This window comes from Oryzias latipes, chromosome 16 (assembly GCF_002234675.1).
Source record: "Oryzias latipes chromosome 16, ASM223467v1".
Classification (NCBI taxonomy): domain Eukaryota; kingdom Metazoa; phylum Chordata; class Actinopteri; order Beloniformes; family Adrianichthyidae; genus Oryzias; species Oryzias latipes.
The window spans coordinates 28,017,757-28,035,029 of NC_019874.2; the positions used below are offsets into that span (position 1 = coordinate 28,017,757).

The 17,273-nt window shown below is 39.5% G+C and overlaps 1 protein-coding gene across 1 annotated transcript in view; it reads left to right on the forward strand.

Moving 5' to 3' along the window:
- Positions 1-17,273, forward strand: part of LOC101159293 (gamma-aminobutyric acid type B receptor subunit 1) — a gene marked incomplete in the record, with an annotated part of 118,173 nt that overhangs the window by 76,178 nt on the left and 24,722 nt on the right. Inside the window, 1 exon segment of the mRNA XM_023963908.1 lies at positions 11,746-11,896. Within this exon segment, the coding sequence (XP_023819676.1) occupies positions 11,746-11,896 (151 nt within the window).

Genomic DNA, 17,273 nt, shown 5'->3' on the forward strand with positions numbered 1-17,273 from the left:
CCCACACACACACTCACACACCCTGGAGAGGTGACACACTTGTGCCTGGACAGAACGGATCACTAATCAATCCTGCATGGCCACCGGCCTGCAGAGAGCCGCCCTTGTATGCTTTTAAGGAAACGAAAGGTCGCCAAGGCTGAGCAGAACCCTGAAGGGCTCCAGATTCCAGGTCAGAAAGAAAGAGGGCGGGGCTTCTGACCTGTATTGCATGCAAGAAGAGCCAGCCCCTGCACTTCTGTTTGTTTCACTGTCACAGCCTCTGTGGTACCTCTAGTGTTTTGTTTCTGGTATATAGTCTTTAATTGCCCCCATAGAGAATTTTTAGAATTTAAGAATTGCCCCCATTTTTATTGTTTACAAAACAAACACCTCCTGACACCTTCTTGTCAAGTTTTTTCTCTCTCTGGAGCTTTATTGTCTGCGAGACGTTTAGCAAGGAGGGGAGGAGGGGTATGCTTGATTTGCCATGTGTTGACAGGGTGGGCCAAACACAGCGGTTTGCAACTTAACCCCTGCTTTTCTATTTTTCCCCATGTGTATCCCCTCACCCCCCACCCCCGCGTCTATTTTCTCACTCGCCTCTGTCATCCTAACAACCGCCTTCAGATCTGCTCCTCTTCTAATCGCTGTGGCAACTGCCACGGAGCGGGGTCGCCATGGCAACACCCCATCCCGATTCTTTTTCTCAAGGACGTGGGATGGTTTGATTGCTGGAAACACAAAGACTGAATGGCCGGTTGACATCCACAGGCGCACACAAACACAACAGAGATTCTACCGATCCGCGTTCATTCATCTAAGGGACGGCAGGCGCTGCTGCTTTCATCTTCATCTTGTGATCAAAGGGCTGCAGGCCAAACAGATGAGCCGCAGGCAAACTCAACGGAAGTGTGCCGGCAATTGATTATGTGTCAATAGCTGCGTTTCCATCACACATATGTGCAAAACTTTAGCTCAATTCTAGAAATGTAAAAACAAAAAACACAACTTCTCAATTAGGCTGTTTCTATTCAATCATTATATCAGCGTTTTTCAACCAGTGTGCCACGGCACACTAGTGTGCCGTGGGAGATGGTCAAGTGCGCCGTGGAGAAATTGCCCTCATTCACTGATCTAAAAACATTTTCCATCTCCAGGATTTCAGCTCTTTGTTCATCCAAACAGGCCCTGATAAAACACTGAGTAGTTAGAAATATAAAAGATCTTAAAATTACTTTTTCTTTGTGTTTATTTAATTCTATTAAAGACATTTTGATAAGAATCACGGTACCGCGATTTAGCTGCAGCTATAACTGTGTAAGGAAAAGTCCCGCCCCTTTAACTGTCTCCGCCAATCATTCTTGAAGGCTTAATCACATGTCATCAGTCAGATCAGTCAATCAGAAGTGGTTAAAGTCTTCACTTCCTTGTTCTTAATTCTGCTGATAAAGTCGCTCAGTTCTAACAAAAATACCAGCTGAAGCACGTCTTTAGCTGGTGGTTCATCTCTTAGAAAAAAACAGCCGCAACTTCCTGCTTTTTCTGCCATAATTATCTGCATAGCATTATATGAATAAACACAAACCAACTCACGCGAGAAGTCATTCAAAAACATGGCGACGGATGTGAATTCTTTGATTGACAGCAGATACATTCACATTTCTGCCACGGCACTAGCGCTCATCATCATCATCTATCAAAGGAGACGTTGGCGTCTCATTCAGGCCGTGGAGCGGCGAGCTCCTTACACGTGGGAGCGGAAATGGATGAAGCAACTTTGGGAAATGGTGGTTGGTAATTTTATGGAGCAGCTGTGGATCCAACAATTCCACATGACATGCTCTTTATTCAATAAATTCAAGTGTTTTTTTAATTATCATGTTTCCATTAGGGTAGTTTATTATTGCAAATCCAATTTGCTCAATTTCATGGTCAATGGAAACCCAGTTAGTGGCTAATAGAATTTTTTTAACCTGCAAAACCTTAAGGTGATTTTTTTTAAAACAGTTAAACATTTATTTAAACGAAAAAGATTATGCAAATGATTTAACTAATAAGAACAAAAAACAGAAGTTCATGCTTTGTTGTTACAAAATGGAAGTAAATAGAAAATAATTCTTTTTAACTAGTGAAAGTTAGATTATGAAAGACCAGGAGTGTCATTAAATTAATAACTCAATGTGGTGCAGAACAAACTTTAGGAATGAAAGATATACAATAAAACTTGAATTACTTTAATTTAGCAATAATTAACTAATTAATTACATTTTTAGGTTTTGTAATTAAACATACGTAAATAAATAAAATAAAATAAAAGCTCAAGTATTTTTCATATCTAATAATCACCGAATAATAAATGTATGATTTAGATACATTTGGAATTGCATTCATAAAATAAGGACTAAATTACATAACTCCAACACTCATTAGTTAAAAAACTTAAAATCAAAATTTTTGATTTAGCGTTTGGATGTCTTCTGTGATTTTTTTCTTTTTTTTTCTTTTGCATGACACTTTGGAGCTGAAGCCGAGAAAAACAGCTCCACCAATCCTACCAACTGTCTGACATAAAATAAAAAAAAACCTTTATTAAATCCATGTTGCCTCATCTGGTAGCCTCTCTTCTCTCTTACAGGTCGGCGCCTTTGTCTTGGCAGGGAAAAACACAACCAACTGACCTCCTTTAGGCGCCATTAAAGCGTGCAAATACTCGACCTTGAAAATATTCCAAAATTTCAGCTGACAGATCTTTTAAACATCAATCAAGTTGAACTGTTTCTAGACATTGTTAGCCCGTCTCCACTGAGCATTTATTTGATTGACAGATCCACCAAAAGTTTGGCAACAACTGACGCCAAATTATTTATGTTCAGCAGAAAGAAAAGCTTTAAATCTGACAGTTTGTTTATGGTTCACTAGCATATCACCATGTCCATTGCTGGCTCTCAAACGCATAACACTACATGTTTTTCTGATGTAAACTGTAGAAAAAGGAAGTAGAGTTTCCATCTGTTAAGACGAGCAGCAGCTAAAGTATGACTGTCCATAATTCCGACTTCATGGGAAGTTCCTGCAATAAATTCCAACTAAGGAAATGAACTATTTACAAAAAATGAACATAAAACAAGTAAATGAAACCCAAGGTATGGATCCTTACACCTTCAATTCTCTGAGGAAAAAGCAGTTCAAGAACAGTTTTAAAGTCCCACTTTGATCATCTTTTGAACTATTTTCTTCGCATTTCCAGTGTTTTTTGAAAATTATTATTATGTCCTTTTTTGTCAAAAAAACCCCTGTGTTTTTTCCTAGGACATAGTTTCTGCAGAGCGGCAGGAGTTCATTAGAAATTCACTTCTGTGTTGTGGGTGAAATCTTTGACCTGGAGGAAGCCCGCCCCTCTTTCCCTCCTTGTTGCAGAGAGCTCTCTGTTTACATGTCCTCCTGCTAACTTACAGCCCCTCAAGCCCCCGACCTAACATTCCCGGTGCAACCGACCGTCACCACGGCTGCAACTGCTGCATCTGTGAGGTGGTCAGGATGCTGCACTGCATGCTGCTGCAACAAAATCACATTTTTATGTCACAATGAGGTTGCAAACAGGAAGTCTTTGAGAAAGATTGCATTTAAAGTGATTTCAGGAGTTCTGGACATGGATTTTTTTATAAAAGCATGAGTGGTTTTCAAACTGAGCAGACAATTTCTGAAAATTGACATGTTCTGTAACTGCAGGCTATCAAACACTGAGTGCAGACAAAAAAGTCTTTCCTGTTGGTGAGACAAAGAAATTCTGTATCTTGCTGTGATTTTTACCGCAGACTGGCTGTCCTAGTGTATTTGTGCTTATGGTTTCTGTTGTTCAGAGGCAGACCTTCTGTTTGTTACATGTAAGTTTTCAGGTTTTTCATGTTTACACACAATGTCCTGCACCAGCTTCTCCAGAATAACCAGACACACACAGAAATCATATGAAAAATATCACTTTGGACATTTTTGTGGATGTATGATGATGGATTTAGTGAGTTTGTCAGTCAAAAATAGTTTGACGTGAAGCAAAAAACAACAACACAGTATTTCTCTGAAAAACACTAAGCAGAACACAGCTGTATTGCCAACATAAATATATATATATTTTTTTTACTCTTCCTGAGTGAGTTTACACGACCAGAAACTGCCTTTTCCCTTCCTGTTGGCTGGATCTGATTTCAGCCAGATGTGAAGAGTCACCACAGTTTCGAAAACATGCACATCATTCAGGATGCACATTACAAGGTCGCCTTACAAAACTGAGATGAAGGCAGAAAATCGTAGCTTCACTAAAGAGGAAGCTCAAAGAGAAAATGATCTGAACCCGGAAAAGCATGAAATGGCATCAGGTTTGGTTAAACCGGAGCACATTTACAAACAGCTACGATGGTTTTTCAAAATAAGATGTCAGTTTACTTGATTTTTTGGGGGATTTCAGTGCAATGTTCTTATATTTCTTGATTTTCTTTTTCTTCAGTTGGAACAGGATCTAGGTCTAAATCTGTTCTGCGTGCATTCAAAAAAATATACAAAAATCTAGACAATTTAACCCCTCCCATTCTAATCCCCTTTCTTTGTATATACTTATTGCGTTAAGTCGATTTGTAAAAATATATTTTTGTCATTTTTCTGTCGCCCAATCTCTAAAAGGAGCAAAAATGAATGAAAGGTACGATAGTTTTCTGCAGTTAATATAAATTATTATTGTACTGTTTATATGCAATTAATTAGTGATACACGAGTCAGTTATGTAATATAATGTGATATGTGCGCCGTATACGCGATATAAAAGTTACACATCAGTGGTACATGCATGAAAAGTCTGTTAGATGTACGTGGAACGGTCGTCGAAAGGTACAAATTTGCATATGCATCTTGCAAAAATCGCACACAATTTTGTAGGATTTATGTAATACTCGCGCATAAACTACGCAAAACTGAACTGTATGACCAAATACTGAACTTCCATACGTAAAAATTGAGCAAAATGTACAGAATGACTGTGAGACGTGGCCTTTAGCGTACAGTCTGAGCATTCTGGAATTGGGGTAAAATTCTCCATGTAAGGAGCTTCGTTGTCTTGATGCCATGGGTCTGGTTTTTCTCCTTTGGCCAGCTTCTTATGCTGGACAAGCAATGCTGAATATGAATTATGCTGATAGAAAAGTAATAAAAAAAAATAGCATCCAGTAAAACTGCCTTCAAGAAAGCAATGGGTATATAAACCAACCGGCAAATAGAACAAATTTCAGGTGATACGCTTTGACCGATGTCTGACCGAGCACATTTCCAATCTGCCAAAAAAGGAAAAGAACGAAACCGACAAAGTGATTGACATGTTTTTAATGTAGTTTTAGTTTTTTTAACTTCATAGTTCTGTCCCACAGTCTTAGATACACTGTTACCAAATTCCCTTTTATCTGAAAAATATGTCCATCCAAAGCATAAATGATCTGAATACATTCTCGGATTTCTTTGTAGGAAAAACATGATATGATGGAGTGAAGCAGCAGCTCTCAGACTCAGTTTTTGCACTGCTGGAATATTTAAAGTTGCAGTTTTGTTGACCAAACAGTGAAGGAAAAACAACTGATTAAATATGTAAACTTTTAACTATTTGGAATTAAAAATTAAACGCACAGAAGTTCACTGTGGGGATCATTATGAGTCGGTTCACACTCTGTGTAATGTTTAACCTTCACATGCTGCTTCACTTTTGTGAAATCATAGTGGGGGTGTGGAAAAATATGGGTCACTGCATAATTACTCATCTGCACATTAACAAATGTTTGCACACTCCTTGCTCTCATGCTGAACGTTCAGAGGACAGAATGAAACGTTTTTAGACTCTAAAAACTGGATTCCTTGATCTGCTGCCTACAAGAACAAGCCTCTACTTCAAAATATGATAAAAAGGTTTATTAAAAATCACGGATAGTCTTAAAAAAGGCTTTCTGAAGAATCTAAGAAGGTGTTTCTTCCTATTATTTTAGCATAAAACGGAAAAATCGCCAATGAATTACTATTTGGGAGCGAGAGCAGTCGACCTCTATAGCAGGATCACAGGTTTTGGTTCTTGATTTTTCTAATCTGTCCTTTTTTCCAGACATCAAACGCCCTTATACAAGGTTCCTGATGGGGCTTAAAAGTACTAAACTCACAAATCTACAAATAACACCCCAAAAAATCTTTAAAATGCAATACATTTCATGTTTCTGCTCTTATAATGTCCAAGCTGCTAAGAAAGTAACGCCAGCTTTTTCCGTTTCAGACACTTCAATAAAATTTTGATCACTAATCATAAATACTTGCACGAAAAGCTGCTAAAAAAATAAATGTTACATGAGCTGCCTAAAGAAAAGTTTAGTCTGTACTTTTACTTGCACTTAAGCACAGAATGAATGTTAAAAAAAAAAAAAAAACTACCCACTTGCATTAAAGTAACCTGTCTTTATAGGGAAGAATTTCTGTAGATTATCCTTGGGTTAGACCATTAAAGCTGTTGGCTTTACCAAAACAAAGATTATATCCAAGTAAAGATGCTCCATCCACACTTTCCTTAGGTTTTGGTCCAGACTCAAGGATGGGGGGTGATTTCTGTTGATTGTGATTATCGGGTGGGAGTGAGCCCTCTTCTTGCTCATAGACCATCTTGTTGTTTTTTTCCGTCAGGGTTCTGCCGTATTTTGTGTTTTAAGTAGTTAGAGCAGTTGCATAATATCTGATGGGACAGGGAACTGAGTCTGAGTCATTTCTATGGCAACCACTGTGGCCAATCAGGAGTGAGCTTGTTGGAAGTCCAAACCCCTACCACTTGAAAGCCAGCTTATGAGACTGTCGATCAGCTGTTTTGAACGTAGAATGTGGGGGCCAGCAGGCACCACACACTTTAATTGATGCATCTAACTGGTCAGTTAATAGCTTGAATAACAATAATTACAAAATTACAAAAAATAATTAAAATATTGGATTATCAGGGATATGTTGAAAAAAAGATATCAGAGCAAGAATGGTTATTCTGACCAATGCAATGAGTCAGATCACTAAGTCCAGTTGTGTTATGCAGTCAATGTCACAGTCCCATCCATCCACACGCCATGCTGCCATGCAGGGCATGACTACCAGGGGTTTAATGTCCTTCCCAAAGACACATTAGTAGGCTAGTGGAGCAGAAAATTTCAGATACTGAACATGAAGTCCAACCTTTCTGCCTCAACTGATGGTTTCTTCATCATTTTTTAGCTTAATGGCATCATAATCATTCAAAGGAAGGCAAAAGATGTGTCAACAGAAGAAAAACACATCGACACCAATGTTCTTCTGCTTCTACAAATCTTCCTTTTATTGTTTGCATCTTTGTACCTCTTTCTCTGAAACTACCTCTCAAATATTTTTTTTCCAGTCGCAGTTGTGGGTGTTTTCTGCCCCCCCGGTGCCTTTCAAATCGTAGCTGTTGTGACAGCGTGTGTCCTAACAGCGTGCATGTGTGCGGTATTAAAAATGCCTTCTCAGTAAGAAGCAACCAGCTTGCAGGGAGCCACATGACGACAGTGACAAGCATCCTAACAGAGTGTGATGGGCGTCTGGAAGCCAAGCAAGGACAACACTCTGACACTTCCCTCTGACATCTGACACATCAGCTTCACGCCTTGCTTTTCTTTGCTTCACATACACACACACACAGCAAATAAACACTCACACTTTATACAATTAGTTTTCAAGCAGCTTTATTATCTTAAAGTGTTTTTAAAGATCAAGTTGTCATTTATTCTGCATCATTTTCAGCTCAGATTTTCATCTGAACATTTTCAAACCTTTCAAAACCTGGATTGTCTCCCAAGAGGATTCACAGGTTAGTTAGATGGTTTAGGAGGAAAAAAACAAAAAAAGATTTTCTTGAAAAAAGCTGTAAAAACTGATCCAAAAAAGTGAAGCAGCAGGCAATACCCACAGCAAAAGATGGGGGCTGACACATGACAACAAACTCACTCTTTAAATCTAAAAATATTCCAAAAAATGAAAGCTGGATCAAAGTTTTTGCACAGCTCCCTGCTTTTTGCATGCATAAATGGTCCTTGGCACTCATGTGCACCCTCTCAGCCTGTTCACTCATGCTTACAGTGTAGATCTACATACGTATGGGATTTATTCAGTCCTCATTTGCATATGGATGCTCAGGAGCACACACACAACCCAACACCGGGATCCGCTGGCAGCCCCAGATTCAGGCGGACAGATAGTCCGAGGCTGCTGGGTTTAAAAAAGACTCCCTGTCCATCTGTGTGTCTTTGAACACCCCTCACCAGAAATTCCTCTGGTGTAAAGCTGTAGGAGCATGAATAATTTGGTAGTTCATACACACATACCATCTTTAACCCCTAAAGCCCAAGGGCTATTTTTTTTTCTTTTAACATGTTCTCTCGAAAAAGAAAATCCACAAATCCAGTCAGTGAGAGATCTCAGGGGTAAAAGAACAACCTTGGGCTCTTTGGATGAGAGCTGGGGAATAAGTGTGATTTTTCAGGGCAAAACTGTTTGACATTTTTAATTGGGTTTCTCATTGGCAGAGAATGTAAAACAAGCTGTGTATTAGTTTGCATCTCAGTGGATAAATGCTGGCATACGGGGGGTTCAAGAGTTAATCCGGTTCTGAATATATGCAGTTCTTTCAGACAGACATGACTGCAGGAGTCTTCAGTCCTGATTCCTCCCGAAAAGCCCATCTGTCCCCCAGTCCTCTCCTTTCATGGAGGCTCAGCATCATCTGAACTCCTGAGGAGGTCCTGTCCTCAAACCCGATATCAAGTATTTTCCCTAAATCTTTGTTAAAGACTGTTCTGGTTTCGGAAAAAAACAACGCTCAGGTGCATAACCATTGAAAAGAAGAATCCCAGATTCTCAGCCTGTGACAAATGCTTGCAGAGCAACAACTGCTCGTTTCTCATCCACCTTTGACATAGCAGATTCCTGTCATCTGCTCTCCGTTTTGGGCATCTTCAGCACTTCATGGGTTAAGTCCCAACTGACTGGGTACTCCTGGTTTTTGGGATTTCAAGAACAAACTTCAAGAGTCATCTCCCTAAAGGCGAAGCTCAGGGCACAGTGCTAGGGCTCTTTTTTATTTAATTTAATTCAAATCAATTTATTTCCAAGCTCCATGTTTGTGCTATATAACTTTAGAACAAATGCAAGTAAAAACAAATCAACAAAAATTATGAGATAGTTACTGTATATTCCAATTGAGTTTAGATCTTTCCAGGAACTCTTAGTTATGTGAACTGTATACAAGGTTTACACTGAGGAACTTCTGGTGCAATTCCCCACACTGAAGAAGAATCTGTGGGGCTGCTGAGCCAAACCAGACTTGGTGAGGATGACCATCTTCCATGAAGGTTGGAGTCGGGAAAAAAAGACGAAGTACTTTACAAACTAAACTTGTGTTCTCATATATGCAGATGATGAACAGATTTATTTATCATTTCTGCAAGTAAATGATCCATAAGTACGACCAGCATGGAGAAGACAAGCCACCTTTAACTGAACATGATACAACTAAGTTTTACCTAAAGGTCTATCAAGCATTTTTTAAGAAGTCTCCGGGGGCTGAAGCAGGGGTCGGAGTGGTATATAACTGGGAAGTTTGATCTATGGTTGGCTTTTAATGTAAAGGATGTCTGAGGTAGAATTACTAAAAGATTTCCAACAGCTTGAGTTGGAATTACTCTCTATTAAAAACTGGATTTTCCCAACTTGATGGTTTGTGTTTTGCATTTGCGTGTGGGCTTGAAAGTGGCAGAACTCAAGTGTGTGACAAAGAATGACTAAGGGGTTGGAGAAGAAGTTCGAGCTCTTATTGTCTATTTTTTGCACAGCAGGAGTGCGAGTGTCACTTTGTGGTTTTATGTTCAAGAAACTGTCAGACACAGATGGAAAGTTATGGATGCTAAACAGTCTGCACTCCTATGATGGCTTTTAACCTTGGCTATTTTCTGCAAAGTGCTTCAGTCATTCAGTCGCCCACACAGGCAGACGCACAGGCCGACAGAGGCAGAATGTTCTTGTAAAGTGCCCACCACCTGGAGAAACCTGAGGCTGTGGCGAGTCTTTCTGAAACACAAAAGCAGCAGCCTGTAGGTTTTAAGGAGAGCTTTCAAAGAAATGTCATGTTTTTTCTTGGATTAAGTCAATTAAACAAATGCGTTTATTATATGAACTTTGGTTAAAAAAGAACAGGCTATTTGTTTCATGCCTGAATTGTCCAAATTTTGCATAAACAGGAATAAAATCTTTTTTTTTTCCATTTATGTAGCATTTGACTATAAAAGTATTTTACAGGGGGAAGAAAAAAAAGTGTAAGTAAATAAGAAATCCAAAACATTGAGGAAACCAAAATGTTTTGAACATATATATATTTCTTTTAATCTGGAAACGATAATCAACCAATGAGTCTGCGGAGGGTTAGGAGCGCTCATGAAAATAAACAACAAACATAAATTGGGTCTTCTTTAGAAATCTGTGAAAATAGTCAGCAGTTCATGGTTAATGAGTAGCAAAGCAGAAGAGATGTGCTGTCTCTTGGCAGAATCGACAAGTGATCTGGTAGCAATTTTGAACTAAATAATTTAGGAAATTATTTGGACATCCATCTTCAGTAGCACTGCAGGATTCCAGCCTGTGCTTGGTCCATTTTTTGGCATCTGTTTGGGAATGAATATGTTAATCTTGGCAACAGAAGGAAAAAAAGGAGATCTGTTTGGTAAGGATAGGAGTTAAGGATACATTTTAGTTCTGTGGTTCACTTTAAGCTCAAACACGTTCACTCAAACAAGTTTTTGTAAAATGTACAAATGAAAATCAAATTCAGCAGTGACATTATTAAAGACCCACTCTGGCGAAAATAGTGTTTTTGGTGTTTTTAACGTGTTCTTCTAGCATTTTATGATAATGGAGGACATCTATAAAGTATTCCTTTATTCAAATCATAGTAAATTAGGACCAAATTGAAAAAATGATGTTGGAAAATGTGAACAAGCTACTATTAAATGCCTGCTCTGCTCCATTCTGATGCATCCACTAGCAGGATCCATGTACGTCTTTGTTTTTCTTGTCTGAGCTGGAATCTGGATTAAAACTGTACGTCTGGATGGCTCCAATATTGCTCGCCATTTTTGATGTGCAGCTAATGTTAGTTTAGGATTGTGAGGGGCTGTAAGCTATTGGGAGAGAGTGTAAACAAAGGGATGATGGGAAATAAAGGAAGACTCATTAATTTTATGACACTATTACCTCCTTTTTTAATTTTGAATTATATACTTTCATAAGAGTCTAATTGTATGAATATGGCAAAAAAAACATTAAAGAAAGTGTATACACTATAGTTTTAGTAATTAATAGTGTTTCACTTTGTTTAAATTTCCATTCCCCAGAGATTTAAATCAGCTGCAAATTCCTGTTTGAGGCATTTTAAAGTATTTTGAAAACTGCATGAAATCCATCTTCTTGTTGTTTCTGATTTGTTGGTGAAATGTGTTACAGATGTTACTGGGTTGTCTTGTTCACCCCAGTTTTTCCTTTCTTCCTAAGGGTTTTTGTATTTATTCTGGATCAATTTGTCTGAAAAAAGCAACCTCTGCTGTTCTTTTTCTTCCTAAAATAAAAATCTGATCGTGAAAAAGCACTAATTTTAAAGATGTATAGAATAAAATATTTAAGCGGCTCCTGCTTTTCATCTCTGTTCAGGGGCGGGGCCTCCAGCAGATCGGACAGTAGTTATTGAGGAGTACAGGTTCCTGTCTCAGAAGCTGTTTGCAGCCGTGTCCGTCTTTGCCGGCCTTGGTATTCTGCTCGGCATTGTTTGCCTGACCTTCAACATCTATAACGGCAACGTACGGTAAGTTCATCTTCCCTGGATGAGATATTCTAGAGGCAAAACTGATGTAAGTTCATGTTTTAATCAGATAACATAAACTTACTGGGAAAAGTGACAAAATGGATGCATTACGGACATTAAATTTATCAAAATTCATCACTAACAACAGCAGTCATCGTCCCCATTCACCTTTCTGTCACAGATGAGCTGCTGAGTTCATCCACAGACACTCAAGAAATCATTTGTTTAAGTTGTTCGTTCAGGAGGTAAACGGCAGGAAGTGAAATAGTTGGTGCAGTGGTGAGTCTGAATGCAGCACTCCACCTGATTCCCAGAAACAAGCGAAATTTTATTCATTTACCATACATCCATCAAAAACCATTATGGCTGAAGGATCTACTCCATTTCCTCATGTGGAGGATGAGGCTTCATCCAGGATGATGTTTTTTTTCCTTCGTTCTGCTCTCAGCCTCAGTCTCTAGAATATCAAGACCCTAAAAAGAGAAAATCTATCCACCAAATGTTCAACTCTTGATGCTGCTCAGAACATAAATATTACTAAACTGGGATGCAGATGTTGAGTTTGTGAGTCATGAAGAGCAGCCAGGTCTTTATTGAAGCTACAGAAGACATCTGTGTGGTGAGACCTGCCTAATTTGTGGCTTGGGTTCTATCCTTGGTATCTTATCCTCGTAAAGGGTCGTGGAGGGGACCTCCTGCTGCACCTATGCTGTGTTACAGAGTCGTGATTGCACTGTGACAAAAACTCCATATAGTTCTCTTCTTTATTTTCAATGATATTTCCAATAATAGAAGCATCATTAGAAGATGCTGAAGTTTCAAGGAGTCAGATGTGGATAGAAAGACTGAGTGAAGCACAGCGATGTTTGAGCATTTTGCCGGGGAACTCCGGTCCTGCCAGAGTATGGATTTTCTGCAGGATTTTTCTATTTACTTATTTCCTGACTCTTTCGAACAGACTTGCCCGATCTTGCATCATTTTTTTTCTTTTATTAATGTAGCAAACTTGTAATTTCTTGAGTATTTTTTTTCTTACTTTTTTCTTCCAATAAACAAAAAGATTTATTAAACATTTCAATCAAATATCACTAAAAAGGGCAATAGCACAACAGTGACGAGTTAAACGTGTTTTTAGAGTTAACGGCAACACATCTCACGGGGGGGGGGGGGGGGGGGGGGGGATGTGCGACCACGCTGATCTCATTGTTCGTCCAGCTGTTAAATCATTGCTGCAGCTCCTTGCTGTTAAGAATGACACTACTTTATTACAAAGGAGAACCTGATTTGTTATATTTTCATACATTTGTATTTGTCTAAGTCTTCCAACTGATTCTTTTGTTTTTGGTCACTGTGATCTGAAGATCTGCACCATTGGATGTTACCAAAAACATTTAAAAAGATGGCGATCCTTGGGTTTAGAGGGATTTCATTCAAAAGTTATCAAATGAATGCAAAATGGCACACATTTGAAAGTCTGTTTTAAATAAAAAGCTTTAGTCTATAATTTATTTCTAATGATATGCAGACCAGTCCAACTTTCAGGCTGGCTGCTAATCAAAATGAATTGAAGTAGAGACGGGAAAACTGCCACATATCCATCAACTTCAGGTGTGTAGAGAAAAAGTGTTGTGGTTAAAAACTCATCACGCGTGTGAGGGTATGGAAATGGACATTTTTAGGTTCCACACATGTTTAAAAGGTTGTGTATTTAAAACGAGGAAAATCCACAAAAGAACATTGATGGCGTTGAACGTGAAAAGATGAGTTGTGCAAGGTTAAAGCAAAGTGGCTAATTTACGAAAATTCTACAAAATTGTAAACATTTCAAATGTATACCCATCACAGAGTCAGCTGAGAATCTGCAACGTTTTAGGGACAGCAGTTTTCCTGCAGACGGGTCACACAGCCACAGCTGTGCTGGAGCAAAGGCCCTCCAAGGCCACTTTGAAAACAGTTTCCAGCTCTTAGGGACTGCCAGTTGAGCTTTAGACCCAACTGCCCTTGTGGTTGGACTGGGGGTGTCTGCGGGTGAACAATGGGCAAACCTGTACAGGGCACGCAGGTGGTTCACACAAAATAACAAAGTCGTAAACCGCTCGCTTAACCTGTAGAAAGAAAATGTTCATGCACATTTTTTTTTCCTACCAGCATGAAATTGGAGACAGGTCGTCGTGAACATATGTTCAACACGCTGCGTCTAGCCTACTAAAACCTTTACTTCGCCTTACATGTCGTATGTTACCCCCTAAACCTTCAGCACTGTACAAAGGAGCCCGTTAGTGCTGTAGACGTGATAAGTGTGCGCTCCGTGAGTGAACCCTGACTGTTAGAAATGAGGAAATTGGACAATCAGAGTGTAAGTTGTGTGGAAATCCTATGGGCGTCTTCTTGGCAATTGAACATCACGTGCACACCCCATACGTGAAAGCATTTGTGTGCGGTCAGTAAGGAGCCAGTGCGCCCACCTTACTAATGACTAGAGTGTGGCATGAGGGCACTAATGCTTATTAATACATTTACCGCGCATTTGACAATGGAAGGGTCCATTTTCATGACGTCTCTTGAGAAAACTGCAAGACACACTTGCAATCCCTTTAAGACGCAGCCGCTCTTCTTCACGACCCTCCACGGGACCAAACTCAAATACCTGCAGGACACAGGTATCCAAACAGGTGCATGTGACTAAGGCTTGTGTTGGATTGGTTCGTTTGCTGCTTTTGATGGAACACACCTCGGTCTGTTTAGGCAATAACCTCTAAAAAGAAAGTTTTTATGAGCTCGTTTTAGTAGAGCAGTCTCAGTTTGGATGAAAGGGGGCAAAGCTGCATGAAGTGAATGGGGATGACGTCTTCACACAACCTCTAGCTGATCCACATGTGCTGATCAGTCACCACATTCACAGCCCAAGTGTGAATGTGAGTTGTTGTGAGTTGATGTGAGACAAAAAAAAGTTTGAAATCCAAGGTTCAAGTTCACTTGATGCAATCATTGCTTTGACATATTTTAAAATGCTTAAGCCCCATATGTGTATCTAGATGAGGGGCTCTGTCTCTGTCTTACATCCTTTGAAGGTGTTTTATTTTGTCTGGGGTCAGAAAAAGTTAACGTCCAAAACGTCTGTAAGATTATAGCTTATGAGTTGTTTACAGAGCTGGCGAGTTTCCCTCCGTTGGGGATCTCTGGCTGGCTCCAACGTGTTCGTCAGGCTTTCTTCCAGCTTTGATGGCATTCAAACCCAGTTTCACCGAGTTGCACTCAGCAGCCAAAACAGTGTGAGTCAGATCAAATCAAATGTATTCAGCAGAGCTGCTTTTACAAACAAGTTTGGCCTGTTAGAGGGTGAAAATTCAAAATCGATTTACTTTAAGAGCAAGAAAAACAGTCTCTGAGGTGCAGTCTGTTGGCAGCTGAACCTGAAATGTTTGACCTTTGGATTTCTCCAGAGCTTCATTGACGTTCATCAAACCTTCGACCTTCCAGTGGTTTCACAGTTTGGGATTAGTTAATTTGAAAAAAAAAAAAGCAGATGCTCCTTTTTAGTTCTGCTTTGTGACTTCATTGTTTGTACTTACAGAGAGCTTAGTGCCAATTCTGAATCAGTTCATTGAGGAAGAAAAATCTGGCAACAGGCAGCAGATGCTGCAGCATTTCATGCTGCTGATGTATAAATGCATGTTCTCTGGTGTCACAGAGTTTAAAAAGAAACGACAGAAAGGAGTACACCTGATATCTCCTAAGAACAGTTGCTCTGAGAAAAACATGCCAAAAAAAGATGGCTTTTTTTGCCCTCCATCATTCAAAGCTGCAAGATAACACTGTGCAAAATAAAAAGCAGCTCTTCCTATCAGGAGATAACTCCATCATACTTTATTGGAATGTTCCAGAATTAAAGGCCGAGTTTAAAGTTTAAGGGGCTTTAATGGATAGATTTGAGGTCAGTGCAGCTGACCAAAATTGTTTATATGTAAATGTGAGGCTGCAGAGTCAGTAGGAAGTGCAGCCTCAGGGCAACCTCGCCTAGAACGTCAATGGGAAAATCCGACTAAAAGACAGATGCAAAGGGGAGAAAGTTAAGAACTTTTTAATAAAAATTCATGACACAGATGGATAAACACAGACGGATCCAAAGAGTTTTTGCACCGTTATGACTTTAACTGTCAAAATAAGGGTAGAGAGGTCATGATGTTATTTCTCCGATTTCTTTATTTATTCTCTCCCTCATGTTCACCAAACTCCCCAGCATCAAAGTAAAGCCAAATAAGATCAACATCCATTGTCGGCTCCCCTCTCAGAAGTGTGGGCCTCAATTTTTGTTGTGAGATCCTGAATGAAGCGGTCCTGTCATGTTAATACAGTCTGCCTTTAGAGGCGTTGCACTGGATGGAGTTGAACGGGGAAGTTCCATTTTCGTCTACTCTGTTATGAAGCAAAGGCAGCAAAAACCAAAATGCAGGAAGACCTGAAGCAGGCTTAGGAGGAAATTAAAGACCTGATTAAATGAACTGAAACATGAAAAAGTAACATTTAAATAAATAAAATGAGAAAGTGGCAGTCCCAGCTGGTCCATATGAGAGCAGCACGTCAGTGCTAAACCATGGAGAGACATGAAGACAAGCAGAGCTGCATTAAACGGCCTCCATGCTATTCTTAAACCTTTTATGGTTAACAATATCCATGATAATATAACATATTATATTTGGCACACAAATTTTTTTAAATTAAATATTAGTAAGTTTCTTTCTAAACCGGAAGTAAGACAACTCAATCTCTGAGGCACCGCCTTTCTCTCATTGTGGGCGCCGCCCATTTCATGACGTCTCCCTAGAGCCGGCCTCGGCAGCGTGTCTGTGTCTCGCCCACGAAAACAAACATACAAACTTTTGCAAAGATGGATGTGCCAATGGTGCATATGAAATGGAAGCATTTAGTTGATCACCGCTCTGGTGATCAACTAAATGAAGTCAATCTAAATTAAGTCATAAAAACATTCAAATTTTAGACTCTAATTAACAAAACCTCAACTCCCTAAAACCACGTTTGTCAGTCGAAGACGGCCTCAGCAAATTTTTAAATGTATTTTTATTCTTCATAATAAAGTGGGTATGTGTGTTAGCCTGGGGGCGGCCGAGCAGACTCTTCCTGGAAGGGGCTGTTCTCAATTTTGATGTCACAATGTGGGGGACCCACTCGTTTTGTTAGGGCCTGGTGCTCAGAGAGCAAGATTTTAGTGGAATACTCAGAGATGCATGAAAGGATCAAAATAACGCTTTGGGGTTGGTTATTGTGAGGAATGAACATTATAATACACTTAAAAGCTCAAAAAAGTGGATTTTGCATGATGTAGGCCCTTTAAAATGTATTCCCAGAGAAACAGTTG